This window comes from Hypanus sabinus, chromosome 27 (genome assembly GCF_030144855.1).
Source record: "Hypanus sabinus isolate sHypSab1 chromosome 27, sHypSab1.hap1, whole genome shotgun sequence".
Taxonomy (NCBI): domain Eukaryota; kingdom Metazoa; phylum Chordata; class Chondrichthyes; order Myliobatiformes; family Dasyatidae; genus Hypanus; species Hypanus sabinus.
The window spans coordinates 32,598,386-32,612,219 of NC_082732.1; the positions used below are offsets into that span (position 1 = coordinate 32,598,386).

General features: G+C 38.0%; 1 protein-coding gene across 2 annotated transcripts in view; it reads right to left on the reverse strand.

Moving 5' to 3' along the window:
• Positions 1–13,834, reverse strand: part of prkcz (protein kinase C, zeta) — a 375,947-nt gene that overhangs the window by 93,175 nt on the left and 268,938 nt on the right. For both annotated transcript variants that reach the window (XM_059952188.1, XM_059952187.1), the window contains exons 10-11: positions 5,655–5,752; positions 2,134–2,220 (exon numbers count right to left, since the gene is read on the reverse strand). In XM_059952188.1, coding sequence (XP_059808171.1) covers positions 2,134–2,220; positions 5,655–5,752 — 185 coding nt within the window. The remainder of the gene's footprint in view (positions 1–2,133; positions 2,221–5,654; positions 5,753–13,834) is intronic.

A 13,834-nucleotide genomic window follows, 5' to 3' on the forward strand; every position in this document is an offset into this window, starting at 1 on the left:
GAGGAGTGATAGTCTTAGATTACAGGCCCAGACTGAGGACTGAGATGAGGAGAAATCCCTTCAAATTGTGTGGAACCTGTGGAATTTGCAACTGCACATGAAACCAAGTTATTGTACATACTTTTTGCACCCTCTCCAAAATCCCCAGAAGACGATGCATTCTAATAGGAGAGGGGAAGGTCGAGGGGGAGAATGGGGTCAAAGTACCAGTGGGAGGAGTGTTGGGAGTGATGGACAGATAGAAAGGAGCGGACAAGACTCATGGAGATGAGACCAGATAGATCAGGAAGAGGAGCTGTGGAATTACATCACCTTCAGCTATTTGTCATCTCCATTTATACCCACTCCCAGCTTAATGTGCCTATTCTCCCTGCCCCCATCTGCCTATCAACCTCCCCTCATTTGGATCCATCTATCACCTTCCCCTCTTCTGGATCCACTTATCACCTGCCAAGTCTCTGTTCCACCCCTTTCTTCCACCTTTTATACAGACCTTCTTTCTCCCTCCCATCCTTTAGTCCAGATGAAGGATCGAATGCTATCCATTTTTCTCCATAGATGCTGCTGAACTGCTGAGTTCCTCCAGCATCTCACGTATTGTTCCAGATTCCAGCATCTGCAGTGTGTGTTGCCAACTATCCTGGCTGATCAGCTAGGTTCTGATTCTCTGCCAGTGCATTAAAATGTGTGTGTTGAAGGCAAATTGAGCTTACATGCCAAGAGTTTAGCACTAACACCAAACTAGGGTGTCTCATGGATTCTGCATTGAGCCCCTCTTTTTGCCAATCACAGCTGACATAAATAACACAACATTCCCTGAATACGGCTACATGATTTACTGATTTCCCTTTAGATTGCTTGAAGGATTTTAAAGCATCTTTAAAGGTTTAAAATAATGATTGAAGCTTATTTTAACTGTTTCTAGATGTCTGATTACCACTTGCAACCTGCTCTGACACTTGGGATTAGAAGATCAGCTGGCTGGCTCTGCATAACAGAGTGTGAATGTACTGGCACCATAGGCAGGCTGCTTAGTGGGCCACATTCACATTAATTCCATTGTTCAAAGCCCATGACATTTTTAAAAGTGACACCAATGTACACAATGTGAAAGATCATTTTTTCATAGTTCAGGAAAACTCCAGTATTTTAAAAAATGATCATCTTCACATTTAAAGAGAAAAAATACAAATTAATCATGGATGCATGTTCTTAAAATTTAGTGCTGTTTTGAGACCAAACAACAAATTATTAAGAATCACATAATTTTAATGAATTTCCTGGCTTATTTTATACATATGTCCAGATGGTTATTAATGAACTAGAGCACAAATCAAAACAGAAGATTCAAATGTTATTATGAACCATTAGATCAAAGCTAAAATGCTTATATGAGGCCTCAAATCATGGAATAATTTCCTGCAGTAGATTCAGGGAGGTAAATCTGATATTTCAATAATATTTTCAATTTTGGTGGAGGCCTTAAACCATGAATTAGTGGCACCATTATTAAATATGATTCCATTGGTCATTCTACAAATTCCATAGATTCTGAACATCGGGCCATACTACCTGGTTATTTATTAAGGTATCAAAATTGTCTACATTACTAAGCAGTTTCTTATAAAACTATGTCTAATGATGGTAAATACACATTCTCAATTAATCACTATTTCGTCATTTGTGTCAGAACAAAAATGCATGGGAAGGAATGCAATGCGAAAGGAAAGGAGAAAAAAAAGAAGAGAATCAAAGAATTACGAAAGTAAAACAAGCTTATTTTTACATTAAATGTTGCTTCCCTCTATCTGCTGAAATTGCTCTGCAAAAGACAAAAGCTATTCTACAGGTAATTTGATATAGAAGCATGATTTACTCCAAAGCCAAAAAGCAAGGGCACATACAATGTTAATTGCAATAATCACTTGGATTCATAACTATCCTTGGCTAGGGTATAAAAAATGCTTTTTACCACAACTAAAATCTACTCCATCTATCTTATTACACCCACCTAAACATGTATTTCATATCACTATTATTTATCTTATAGTCATCAGTTCAGTTTCACCAAGTGGTATTATCCACAATTGTTTTGTTCTTAGTTCACGACAGGAGATGTAAAACATCTTTTACCTGGCATGTTCTTCAGGAAGCTTTCTTTGCCTTTGCATATGAAACATGAGGTCACCGCCATTGACATATTCTATAACCAAAAACAACCTAAAAGATATATCAGAAAATAATTTTCAATAGTTACAATGCACAAATCATTGAAAACTGCAATACTGCAAATACAGTAACATCTGTTTATAACATGCTAAATGTTCTGTGCATCTGAAGTTTCAGTGCCATGAACTTATACATTGTGCATTCTTAAAAGCTCTTACTCAGCTTTTGCAAATTTTAAGAGATTGCAAATATATTTAAGACTGAGTTCCTGTTCACATGATTGTAACATGTTGTAAGGTTTCACTACTAATGTAAGGGCCTCTCTGTAATGTTCCACTGCTATGGTTCCACTGCTAAGGTAATGGTTTCTCTGTAGCAGCAATATTTGGGTTATGACTAGATATAATGGGGCATGTTAGCCAATGAGTGGGATGTTGTTCTTTTTTGTGTGTGCAGGATCATCGATTTTGCAATCTTTTGCCGGGGAGAGATGAGGAGAGAAGACACGAATGAAGAGGGCTGGTAGATTACTGGACCGAGTGGACTTGGAGCGAGGGTCTGAAGGTCAGCGATGATCAGTGGAGGGCAATGGTGGACAATGTCCTTATTCGAGAGTTCCAACGTTTGTGCATAATACTGTTTTATGAGAATGGGCTCTTTTCTTTTTTACTAACCATAGCCAAATTAAGAATCATAAAGCTCAATCGTTCAATCGCATATTGTGTACTGCTCATTATTTTGTGGTGCTGATTTGTAACAGGGGACACATCGCGCAGCATCTACCCAAACGAGATTTCTTAAGTTTGGTCGGGCCGGAGGCTATCATCCCCTAGATTAAGCTGGTAGCCAAATCGAGAGTTACATGACAATGCACAAAGTCCAGGATTATCAACATGGACAGACAGCACCATTGTCCATCAAATCATGAACATTTATGGCACAAAAAGAGTCCACACAAATTACTGTGTCTATAACAATAAAAAGGTGCCATTGAAACATATCACACCTTCTAGATCTCTGTCTGCAAACCTAAAGACTTTTAAAAATATGATAAGGACTTCAACCTCTAACACCCTTTTGGGCAGGGAATTTTCACAATAATCTCCCTCCTCCCCATTACACAACTATATGAATGCTGCTTATTTTTTCCTTTCATTTCACCTCTCATTCTATTACTTTAAGAGCTTGCCCACTAGTTACTGACCTGCATGTTAAGTGAAAAAGAATCTTTACAATTTACCCACTCTGGACCCTTCATAATTTCTGCTTCTCTACTTAACTTCCCTTAGCCTCCCCTTTCTTAGGAAATCTACCCAATCTATCCACATAATATTTATTTAGCTCTAATACATTTTTGAAAAACTCATCTGTAGAATTTCTGGTGCTGTCAAATATGGCAACATGAACTGTGGCCCGACTATAGCTATCTACAATTCAAGCATGATCTCCTTGTATTTGTATCCCCTATCTTGGCTAATAAAGAAAAATATCCTGTGTAACCTTATAAGCCAAACTTGGTTCTGAAAAAAATTGTTGACCTGAAATGTTAATTTTGTTTTGCTCTTCACAAATACTATCTGCTGAGTACCTCTAGCATTTGTTTTTACATCAGATTTCCAGCACCTGCAGATTTTTTTTTAACTTCTAGATTACCTATTTCTCCTTGTTAGGTCACATGAGTCATTCCTATGAGACTATTAACTATCGTTCACTGTCACTCACAATGGCACCTCTCAAAACACAAGCAAGTTAGAGTGTCTTGATGCTTTTATAAAATTATAAATAACACGCCCTGGTGCAGATTTCAAGCTGGAAACTTATGTTCATTTGATTGAATTGTAATATCATAGTGAACTGCTCCCTGTAATAGACCACGCATACTGCTCTATATATAGGGTGACTGTTTTGCTTTCAATAAGAAAAAAGACTACATAATACCTGTCTAAAACATAGAAAAAGTCTTAAAATACAGCTTTAAATAACAAGACATGATAATATAGGCAAATAATGTATGTGTTACTTGTATTTCTGCTGCTTGGATGTATGTGTCATCAGGTCTCATTTTTATCATTGTCATTTGAGCCAAAATATTTCAAGAAAGTAAGCTGCAGGAGCAGTGTGATTTAAAAAAAAATCCCCCTTTCTCTGCTTTGTTGTGAAAACAGAGCAATTTACATAACTGAATGATCAAGAGAGCCAAGCTTGTTGATGATTTAGTCTCCAGTTTGTAATCTGATAAAGCAACTTTGTGGGGTGGCAAATTCTATGGTTTGAAATCACAACCTTCTGTTGAAATCACAAAATCTTAATGAGAAATAATGCCAAAAATCAATTAAAATGCATATCATCGAGGATGCTTCCTTAAAATTTTGATCCAACCAACTTGTTAAAATTTGATCTATCAGAAGACCACAATCTGTGCAGATTGGAAATAACAAATCTACTTTGTTAACAGGGATGTGTGCTTAGCCCACTGATCTACTCTTTCTACACCTATGACAATGTGGCTAGGCATAGTTCAAATAACATCTATAAATCTGTTAATAATATAACCATTGTTGGCAGAATCTCAGATAGTGATGAGGAGGCATACAGGAGCAAGGTATACCATCTGGTTGAGTGATGTCATAGCAACAACCTTGCACTCAATGTTAGCAGGACCAAAGAGCTGACTGCGGTCTTCAGAAAGGGTAAGACGAGAAAACACAAACCAATTCTCATAGGGGAATCAGAAGTGCACAGGGTGAGCAATATCAAGTTCCTGGGTGTCAATATCTGAGGACCTAACCTGGTTGCAACATATTAAAGCAGCTATAAGGAAAGCAAGACAACAGCAATATTTCATTAGGAGTTTGAAGAGATTTAGTTTGTCACCTAAAACACACAAAAACTTCTACAAATGTAATGTGGAAACTATTCGTTTGGTATGGGAGGAGTAGTTGCTACTGTACAGAACTGAAGTAAGCCCAAAGAAAGTTGTAAAATTAGTCAGGTCCATCACGGATATTAGCCTCCATAGTATCCAAGGCACCTTTAAGGAGCGATGCCTCAGGAAAGTGGCATTCATCATAAAGTAGCCCCATCACCCAGATCATGCCCTTTTCTACCCTCAAGAGGGAGGTACAGAAGCCCAAAGGCACACACTCAGTGATTCAGGAACAGCTTCTTCCCCTCTACCATCCGATTTCTAAATGGACATTGAACCCATGAACACTACCTCACTACTTTTTTTAAACTTCTATTTTTGCACTACTTATTTTAACTTAACTATTTAATGTACATGTTTATACTTACTGTAATTCAGTTTTTCCTCTATATTTATCATGAATTACATTGTACTGCTGCGACAAAGTTAAAAAATTTCACAACAAATGCCGTGATATTAAACCTGATTCTGATTTCTAATTAATTGGAGAGGGGTCCAATTAACCAACAAAAAAGCAACAAGAAAGCAAAAAGCAATTTTAGTAAGGAACATTTCTTACCTGCTTTCTGTTTGGAAACAAGAGTGAAGACCAACAAGAAATGGGTTACTGGAGGCTTGTTCAAACACATGTTTTTCTGTCTGTACCCAATCAATATCCTGCAAAGAAAATATAATAGTGTTGTGTATTGTCTAAGTAATCAGTTACACATCCCCCTTGCTCCAGTCAATCAAATTTGGTGCCAGGGCATAGAAGATTTAAGAAAAAACATAATGCATCTCTACCCCATTAATATTTTTGATTTTCAAACGGGTATAAAACAACAGTAAAAAGACACCCAAATAGGTTTTATCTAACACAAATAGAAGCTTGGCAACACACACAAAATGCTGGAGGAACTCAGCAGGCCAGGCAGCATCTATGGAAAAAAAGCAGTCGACGTTTTGGGCTGAAACCCATCAGCTCAGTATCCAGCATCAGCAGATTTTCTCTTACTTGTGACAAGTAGCTTTATCATTTATAGTAGTGTTTACAGGAAAATGTATAGGCTATACTGATCATAATCAGCCTGTGATCTACAAAAGCCCAGTCCATCTTTCCTTATCAATTACATAATTATCTAGCATGAGTCCAGCATAATTCTTTCTATTCCTCTACAAGCAAATACTGTTGTTCAATTTTGGACCAACAAGAAATAGGAAAATGAGGAAGCCATTCAGTCCTTCAAGTCTGTTCCACCATTCAAAGTGACTTAACCCCTTTGTGTCATTTTCAATAAGCATCCTTACCCAAATTTGTGAATATAAACTCGGCACAATGAGGGGAAAAGAAGGTTGTTTTAGCGCAAAGAGCTGGTAAACAAAAATACAATCAGAATTACCTTTCAAATATAAAGCTGTCTGCATTAAAATTCCAACCTATCAATCCAACCATGCACCATACATTATACAACATGGTCAGTTGCACCTATAGACAGATGAGAGCAGCAAAGAAATCAATTATATTATGTTAAGGATCTGCTCTTTTGGCTTTTCAGTAATATTTTGAACCCTGTTTTACACAGTTGCTTGTCTACCATTTAAAAAAACAATAAAAATGTTTTAACAAATCTTGACACTAGTGGTTCAAATTTCTACTTGCATACATGAGTTGTATCAATACAATTGAGCCAAACGGCTGAAACCAATGCAATTGCTCAGGGAATTTTGAATACAATGGTGACCTGAAGTTTCTTTAATCTTTCACACTTAATTCAATGGAACTGGACCTTGTCACCAAAACAGTTCATGCACTAATGCTGAAGTTCAAACAACACACACAAAATGCTGGTGGAACTCAGCAGGCCAGGCAGCATCTATAAGGAGAAGCACTGTCAACGTTTCGGGCCGAGACCCTTCATCAGGACTAACTGAAAGGAGAGATACTAAATCTCTCCTTTCAGTTAGTCCTGATTAGTATCTCTTTCAGAAGTAATTTTAAATCGGGTTACTGAAGATTCAGGACTAAAATGATATCCTTTTCAAACATACTGCTTGGATGGAATAAATAGTAAGGACACTCAGCTTTGAGATGTGAAATTCAGCACAAGAATTACATTGCTGGTCAATCCCCAGAAATTAGGTCGCTGGTAGCTGCTGTTTTCCCTCATCTTTGTTTGAATGCATCACAAAGTGTTGACATTAGAGGAACAATGCATCCCAGCACTAAGTGGGCACACTGTGAGCCCCTACCTGCCCAAAACCAGCCCTCATAAAGAGCCTTTGCACAGGCTTTTTTCTACTCAGGTTGGGTGAGACTACAACAGGAGGTGAGGGGTTAAGGGTGAAAGGTAAGAAGTTTAAGGAGACCATGAGGGGAAACTTTTTCACTCCAAGAGTTATGAAAAATGAGCTGCCAGCACAAATGGTGGATGTGAGCTCAATTTCAATATTTAAGAGAAGTTTGGAAAGGTACATGGATAGTAGGGAAATGGAGGCTAAGGTCCCAGTGCAGGTTAATGGGAGTTTAAGTGGTTTTGGAATTGACTTGATGGGCTGTACTTCTCTATGACTCTAAGACAGGGGTGGGCAAACTTTTTGACTTGTGGGCCACAAAGGTTCTAAAATTTGACAGGGGGGGCCGGACCAGGAGCAGATGGACAGAGTGTTTTGGTAATACACCTCATAAGAGAAAATAAAATATCATGGGATATGTAGAAAACATGTGCTTTAATTTCAATTGAAAATGAACAAATGCATTACAACAAAATAGCTGTCTTTGAAGTCCCATGGTATTTAGCTATTTATTGAAATGACTTTTAAAACACTGAAAATTAAATGAATAAAATACAGCTTTTTTTAATAGTAACAGTTATTATTTTAAAGCACTGAAAATTCTGTAATCCTTCAAGATATTATCATCATCACTCTCCTCCTGACTGTCTTTATTTCAAAAACGGTAGGAGATGCAGGTCTACTTGTCCTGCTCCTTCTTATTCAATTGTCCCCTGTGCCAAAACTCAACAACGCCCAGCACAAAGACAGAACAGTGACAGCGCGCCAGTATGCGGAGCGCATTATTTGATCTGAAGCGCATTTTTTATTTTGAGAACGTACGTGCACCTGCGCACTACTCATGTCCATCACTTAACAGAAATGACATTTAACATGTAAGGCTTATTGAAAAAAGTATTTTCAAATGCATTTTTTACATAACACAACGAAGAAACTTATTTTTAATTTCAGTGGGAACAGTGTTGTTGGTTTCCCTTTTTAGCCAGCGCATCAAAGTCTGGATTTAGTTTTGTTGTGGCGATTCTCAGGATGGATCTGAGGTGTTGGTCAGTTAACTTGGATCTGTGGCTGGCTTTGTTGATGTTCATGACGCTGAACGCCTGTTCACACAAATAGGTCAAGCCGAACAAAGAGTAAAGCACAAATGTGGAGTAATACGCTGCACCTCAACAAAGGTCAATGTATATAGAGTGCGTCATCTATTGGGAAAACGCCAGAATTGCAGGGAAAAAACGTTAACAAGGTTTATTAATATAATTTCATCAAGTTCTGCGGGCCGGATTAAAAAGCTTAACGGGCCACATATGGCCCGCGGGCCGTAGTTTGCCCATGCCTGCTCTAAGGCCTTGGTGATTCACTCCACAGCAGAGCCACCTGATGATGGGATTGTTGTCTCTTTGCTGCAGAACAACCAGAGGACAGGGGTGGCACCAGTTCCCAACACAGCATCATGCATCTTAAATCTTCTTTTGAAAGTATTGAAGCTACAGACTTGTGATTGTTGGACTTCAAGACCAACAGTCAGGACTTCTATGCCAAGAGCAAAATCAACGTTCTATGGGGTAGTGATAAGTGGGATGGCAGTATGAAGTGTTCAATGACAACTTTTCATTTTTCTTAAAGGATCTCTCCTCTTAAAACAACAATACTACTCTATTGAGAATGTAATGGCATTTTCACTGAATAAATAAACTAAAATATTTTCAAAAATGCAGGCAGCCTCTGGGTTATACAAGCTGAGAACTGTCTGTAAACTGATTTCTCTATGTCAGAAACATCTGGGGGGGGGGGGTGCAACAAGGTAGCATAGCAGTTAATGCAATGCTTTACAGTGCCAGCAACCTGCCGCTTTTTGTAGCAATTTTGTACATTCTTCCTGTGACTACATGGGCTTCCTCTGAGCATTTTGGTTTCCTCCCAGAACTTCAAGACAAAAGGGTTGGTAGGTTAATTGGGTGGCACTGGTTCATAGGGCCAGAAGGGCCTGTTACCATGCTGAATCTGCAAATAAAAATTAAAAACTTAGTTTTCTGTTGTAACCCATTTCATATTGATCGAAATGCAAACACAAGGAAATCTGCAGATGCTGGACATTCAAGCAACACGCACAAAAGGAAGAATGCCTGCTGCATTCCACCAGCATTTTGTGTGCATTGCTCATATTGATCGAAATACACTTGCTATAATTCTTCTCTCATTGAATATTCACCCTGCAGTGTTCATAATTAAACTAATGGAATATCCAATCATTAATGAACACCACCAAGCATATTATATTATTATCTTGAAAAGTGCTTAAAAGAGTTATTTATTTAGGTATACAACACGATAACAAGCTCTTCTGGTTCAACAGGTATGCGCTGCCCAATTACATACATGTGACCCATATGTCATTGGAATGTGGGAAGAAATGGAAGCACCAGGGAAACATGTATAAACACCTTACAGACAGTGGCAGAATTGAATTTGGGTTGCTGGTGCTGTAATAACGTTACGTTAATGGCTATGGTACCATGCCATGAATAGGAGATTATGCTTATAGTCAGATTTTCATAAGTCAGGTCATCCTTAACCTGAAAACTACACCCCTCCATATTTTATTTCTGTTTAACACAATACCCAAGTGAGTTTCTGCAGAGGAAGCATTAGGGTCATCATTTAAAGCACAAATACAAGCACTAAGTAAGTGACAGTAAAGCATCTGACAAGACACCACAGACAAACTTCAGGACTGTCACATCTGTTTTTATGCATATTGAACAGAATGCTGACGATGCAGGTAATGTTCTTTGGAAATGCTCATAACTGGAAAATACAAGGTTTTTCCAGATGTGCACCCTGTAATAACAGCTGGTGTACACTAACAAAACCTTTAATAAAGAGCCAAATCTCACTTTAATTCTTTCAGCTAATAGCACAACTGAAGGTCTGTTCCAAATTCATTCCTTTGAGCTTTTGATATTTGAGGCAATTAAAACATGAGTTGTGGTGTGTTTTTTAAAAGTTCTGGGTGATTCATAAATAACAAACAAGTAGTCAAAACTCTGAAAAATAAACCCAAAAGTAGCATTATAATAACTATAACAACAAACTACATATTTCATAATGTCACCAGTTTGAAAGAATTTAACTGCAAAAGTCATCAAATTTAAGCATTCATATTATGTTGCAAATTACCAAATATATAAGAGACAGCTATGCAAAGGAATTATTTTCACAACAGATTGTGCAATGTAGCTGAAAACACAGTTTTACTCCTTTCTCACCAAATTCTTTCCTTTCATTTTCTGAATGTACTAACAACTTGTTGGTGTAGACTTGCGTTAGTTGACCTTTAGTATCAAACATAAACAGCCCTTAAATTTAGCTGAACCATGGATTGACAGATCACAGAATGAAATGGCACAAGGTGGCAATTTGGTCATCAATTAATCTACATTGAATCTCATTACTCACAGATTAGCTATCTATGGATCAGCATGCTTGAATGTTGGGGCCAGACTCCATTTTGATTTTTTCTCTAACAATTATATCTCTTAACATGCACTCACAGAGAAACCAATCATGGCCTGTATAAATACATTGATCAGTTTCCAGTGGCTCCCTGCTGAACATCCTTCAAACAGAGAATGGTCTTTGTTTGCACAGGGTGCACTTATCAATTTCCAAATTGATTGCTACTTTCAAATTTCATTGGAAGCTGGACAACTAATATTTTATTTCAATAAATTAAGCATTTTAATGTGCTTATTACTATACATTACTGCATTTAAAACATTAAATAATACATTTATTTTCATTTGAGAGTGCTTTGGGTAAAAGAGAAGGATGCCCTGTAACTGTAGTTCTCAGAGGTAACATGGACTCAGTGTGGTTGCTTTCTTTCCAAGGGCTGCAGCAACATTTTATTCCATTGCTTTCCAGGAAGAGATCAAGTAGACTAGACCTTTTTCTTTAGGTTTTGAGAGTCTGATAAATCAAAAAATTCTTAAGATTGTCAAGGTAAATGGTGAAAGTTTATTTTCCTTAGAGAAATAATTTAGAAATAAAGGTTATATTCTCAGAATAAAAACTCTAATATTTAGGAATAAGCAGAGAAGAAAATTCTTCACTCTATTTTATATATTCACTACTCAAGAGTTGTGGATATTTTGTTGATTAATATACTCAAGTTTGAAATTGATAGGGTGGAATTAATACTGAAGAAAAGTCGCAATCTTAAAGAATAGTATAGCAGACTAAAAGGGTCAAGTGACCTTTCCAGTGTGCTCTTGTGTACCCCTGCCAGGTTTTGGAAAGAAATATTCAATTCATTCCATCCATTCACCTTTTCTTAATATCCTTCTCTCCTTCAAATACTTATGCAAGTCCATTTTGAAAGCCATTATTAAAACTGCATGCACCATTCCATCAGGCAGTATAATCCACATTACAAATTGCCTCATGTCACCTTAGTGATGGAACTTCAGGTTACCGATCCTTCAGCTAATATATACAATTTCCCCTTATTTACACTATCAAATCTGTTAATGATTTGAACACCTTTATCTTGATAAACTTTTCTCTGTAAACCTCATCAGTTTCTTCTAGAATTCCACATCTCTGGTACAACAGAAATCCTTTTCACATCCATTCTAAGGCCTTGAAATCCTTGATGGAAGTCTAGAGCACAGACTTAATAACAATACTCTTGTAGAAACCTAATCAGTGTCTAATACCTTTGTATTCTATGCCTCTATTAATAAAGCCAAGCAGCCCATTAACTTGTTTCAAAACTGCACCTTTTCAGCTAAGTATTTTCATGGTTAAAAGCATGTACTACTTCTAAGAGATATTACACCTGATTTTGTGATCAGTATTCCAAATGTTTTTGTCAGTGAAATATGTGTCATTGAGAAACTGAGCTGAAACGTCTTTGATGCCAAAGTGATCACTGAACTCAGAACACACTTATGATGCTCTTAATCTCCTTGGTTCATCAGCTACTGAGCAAATGGATGTCATAAGCAACATCAGGTGTTAATAGTTTTCGACAAAAAGTTTCAGTTAAGGAATATAAAAGTCAAGTTAAGTGAAGTTTACTGTCATTTAACTACATACAGTATGTGTATAAGCATATATAACCATAAAATGTATTTAGAAACGAGATGTTTCTTCGAACCAGGGTGTAAAGCACATAACACACAATGACTAATGAAGGGGATAAAACCTACATATGAATCATACATAAAATAACAAACCAAAGTGCACTAATATTGAAAATTGTAAGGTACAGAACAGACTAACCAGTGACACTTTGAATATAATGCAGCCGTGAGTTCCTAAGTCTAATGGCCTGGGGGTAGAAAGTTTCTCATCCTGATTATTCTTGTCTTTATGCATTGTATTCTCTTGCCTGATGGTAGAAAGTCAAAAGGATGCTGGATGGATGGGTGGGATCCTTATTAATGCTAATGGCCCTACATATACAGTGCTCCTGATAAATGTCCCCAATGGATGGTAGGAAGACCCTTATCATCCTCTCAACTGTTCTCACAGTCCTTTGTAGGAACTTCAGGTCCGATGCTCTATTGCTCCCATACCAAATAGAGATACGACTTATCAAGATGCTCTCAATGGTGCTCCTGTAAAATGCAGTGAAGATGGTGAGGCTGGGAGCCTTGCTTACCTCAATCTTCTTAGGAACTGGAGGCACTGCTGTGCCTTCTTGTTCAGGGAGGTAATATTAAGGGGACCAGGTGAGGTTAGTCATGATGTGAACTTCCAGAAACTTGGTGCACTTAACTCCTACTATGGAGGAGCCATGAATTGGCTGAGGGAAATGGCTTGTCTGCACCTTCCTGAAGTCTACAATGATTTCCTTTGTCTTCTCCATGTTCCAGTTTAGGTTGTTATTCTCACACCAATCATCCAGCCACTCCAGTTCCTCTATATACTCCATCTTATCATCATTCTTGATAAGGCTAACCACTGTTGTGTCATCCACAAACCTGATCTCTTGGCTTGGGCTGGATCCTGCGATACAGTCATGTGTCAGTAGTGTGAACAGCAGCAGGCTGAGCACACAGCCTGGGGGAGCACCAGTTCTCAGCATAATGGGACAAGAGACGTGACTGCCCACACGGACTGACTGTGGCCTTACTGTTAAGAAGTCCAGTATCTAATTGCAGAGGGGGGTGTTGACACCAAAAAGGACGGTTTCCCCACCAGTTTCTGGGGTACGATGGTGTTGAATGCTGAATAAGTGTATAAACAGCAGGCTGGCATACGAGACCTCATTTTCCAGGTGGGACAGGAAAGAGTGGAGGGCAAAGGCTATTGCACCATCAGCGGATCGATCTGAGCAATAGGCAAATGGAAAAGGGTACAGTGTAGCAGGGAGATAGGCTTAAATGTGCTCTATGACCAGTCACTCAAAGCACTTCATAAAAGTTGATGTTAATGCCACCTGACGATAGTCATTTAAGC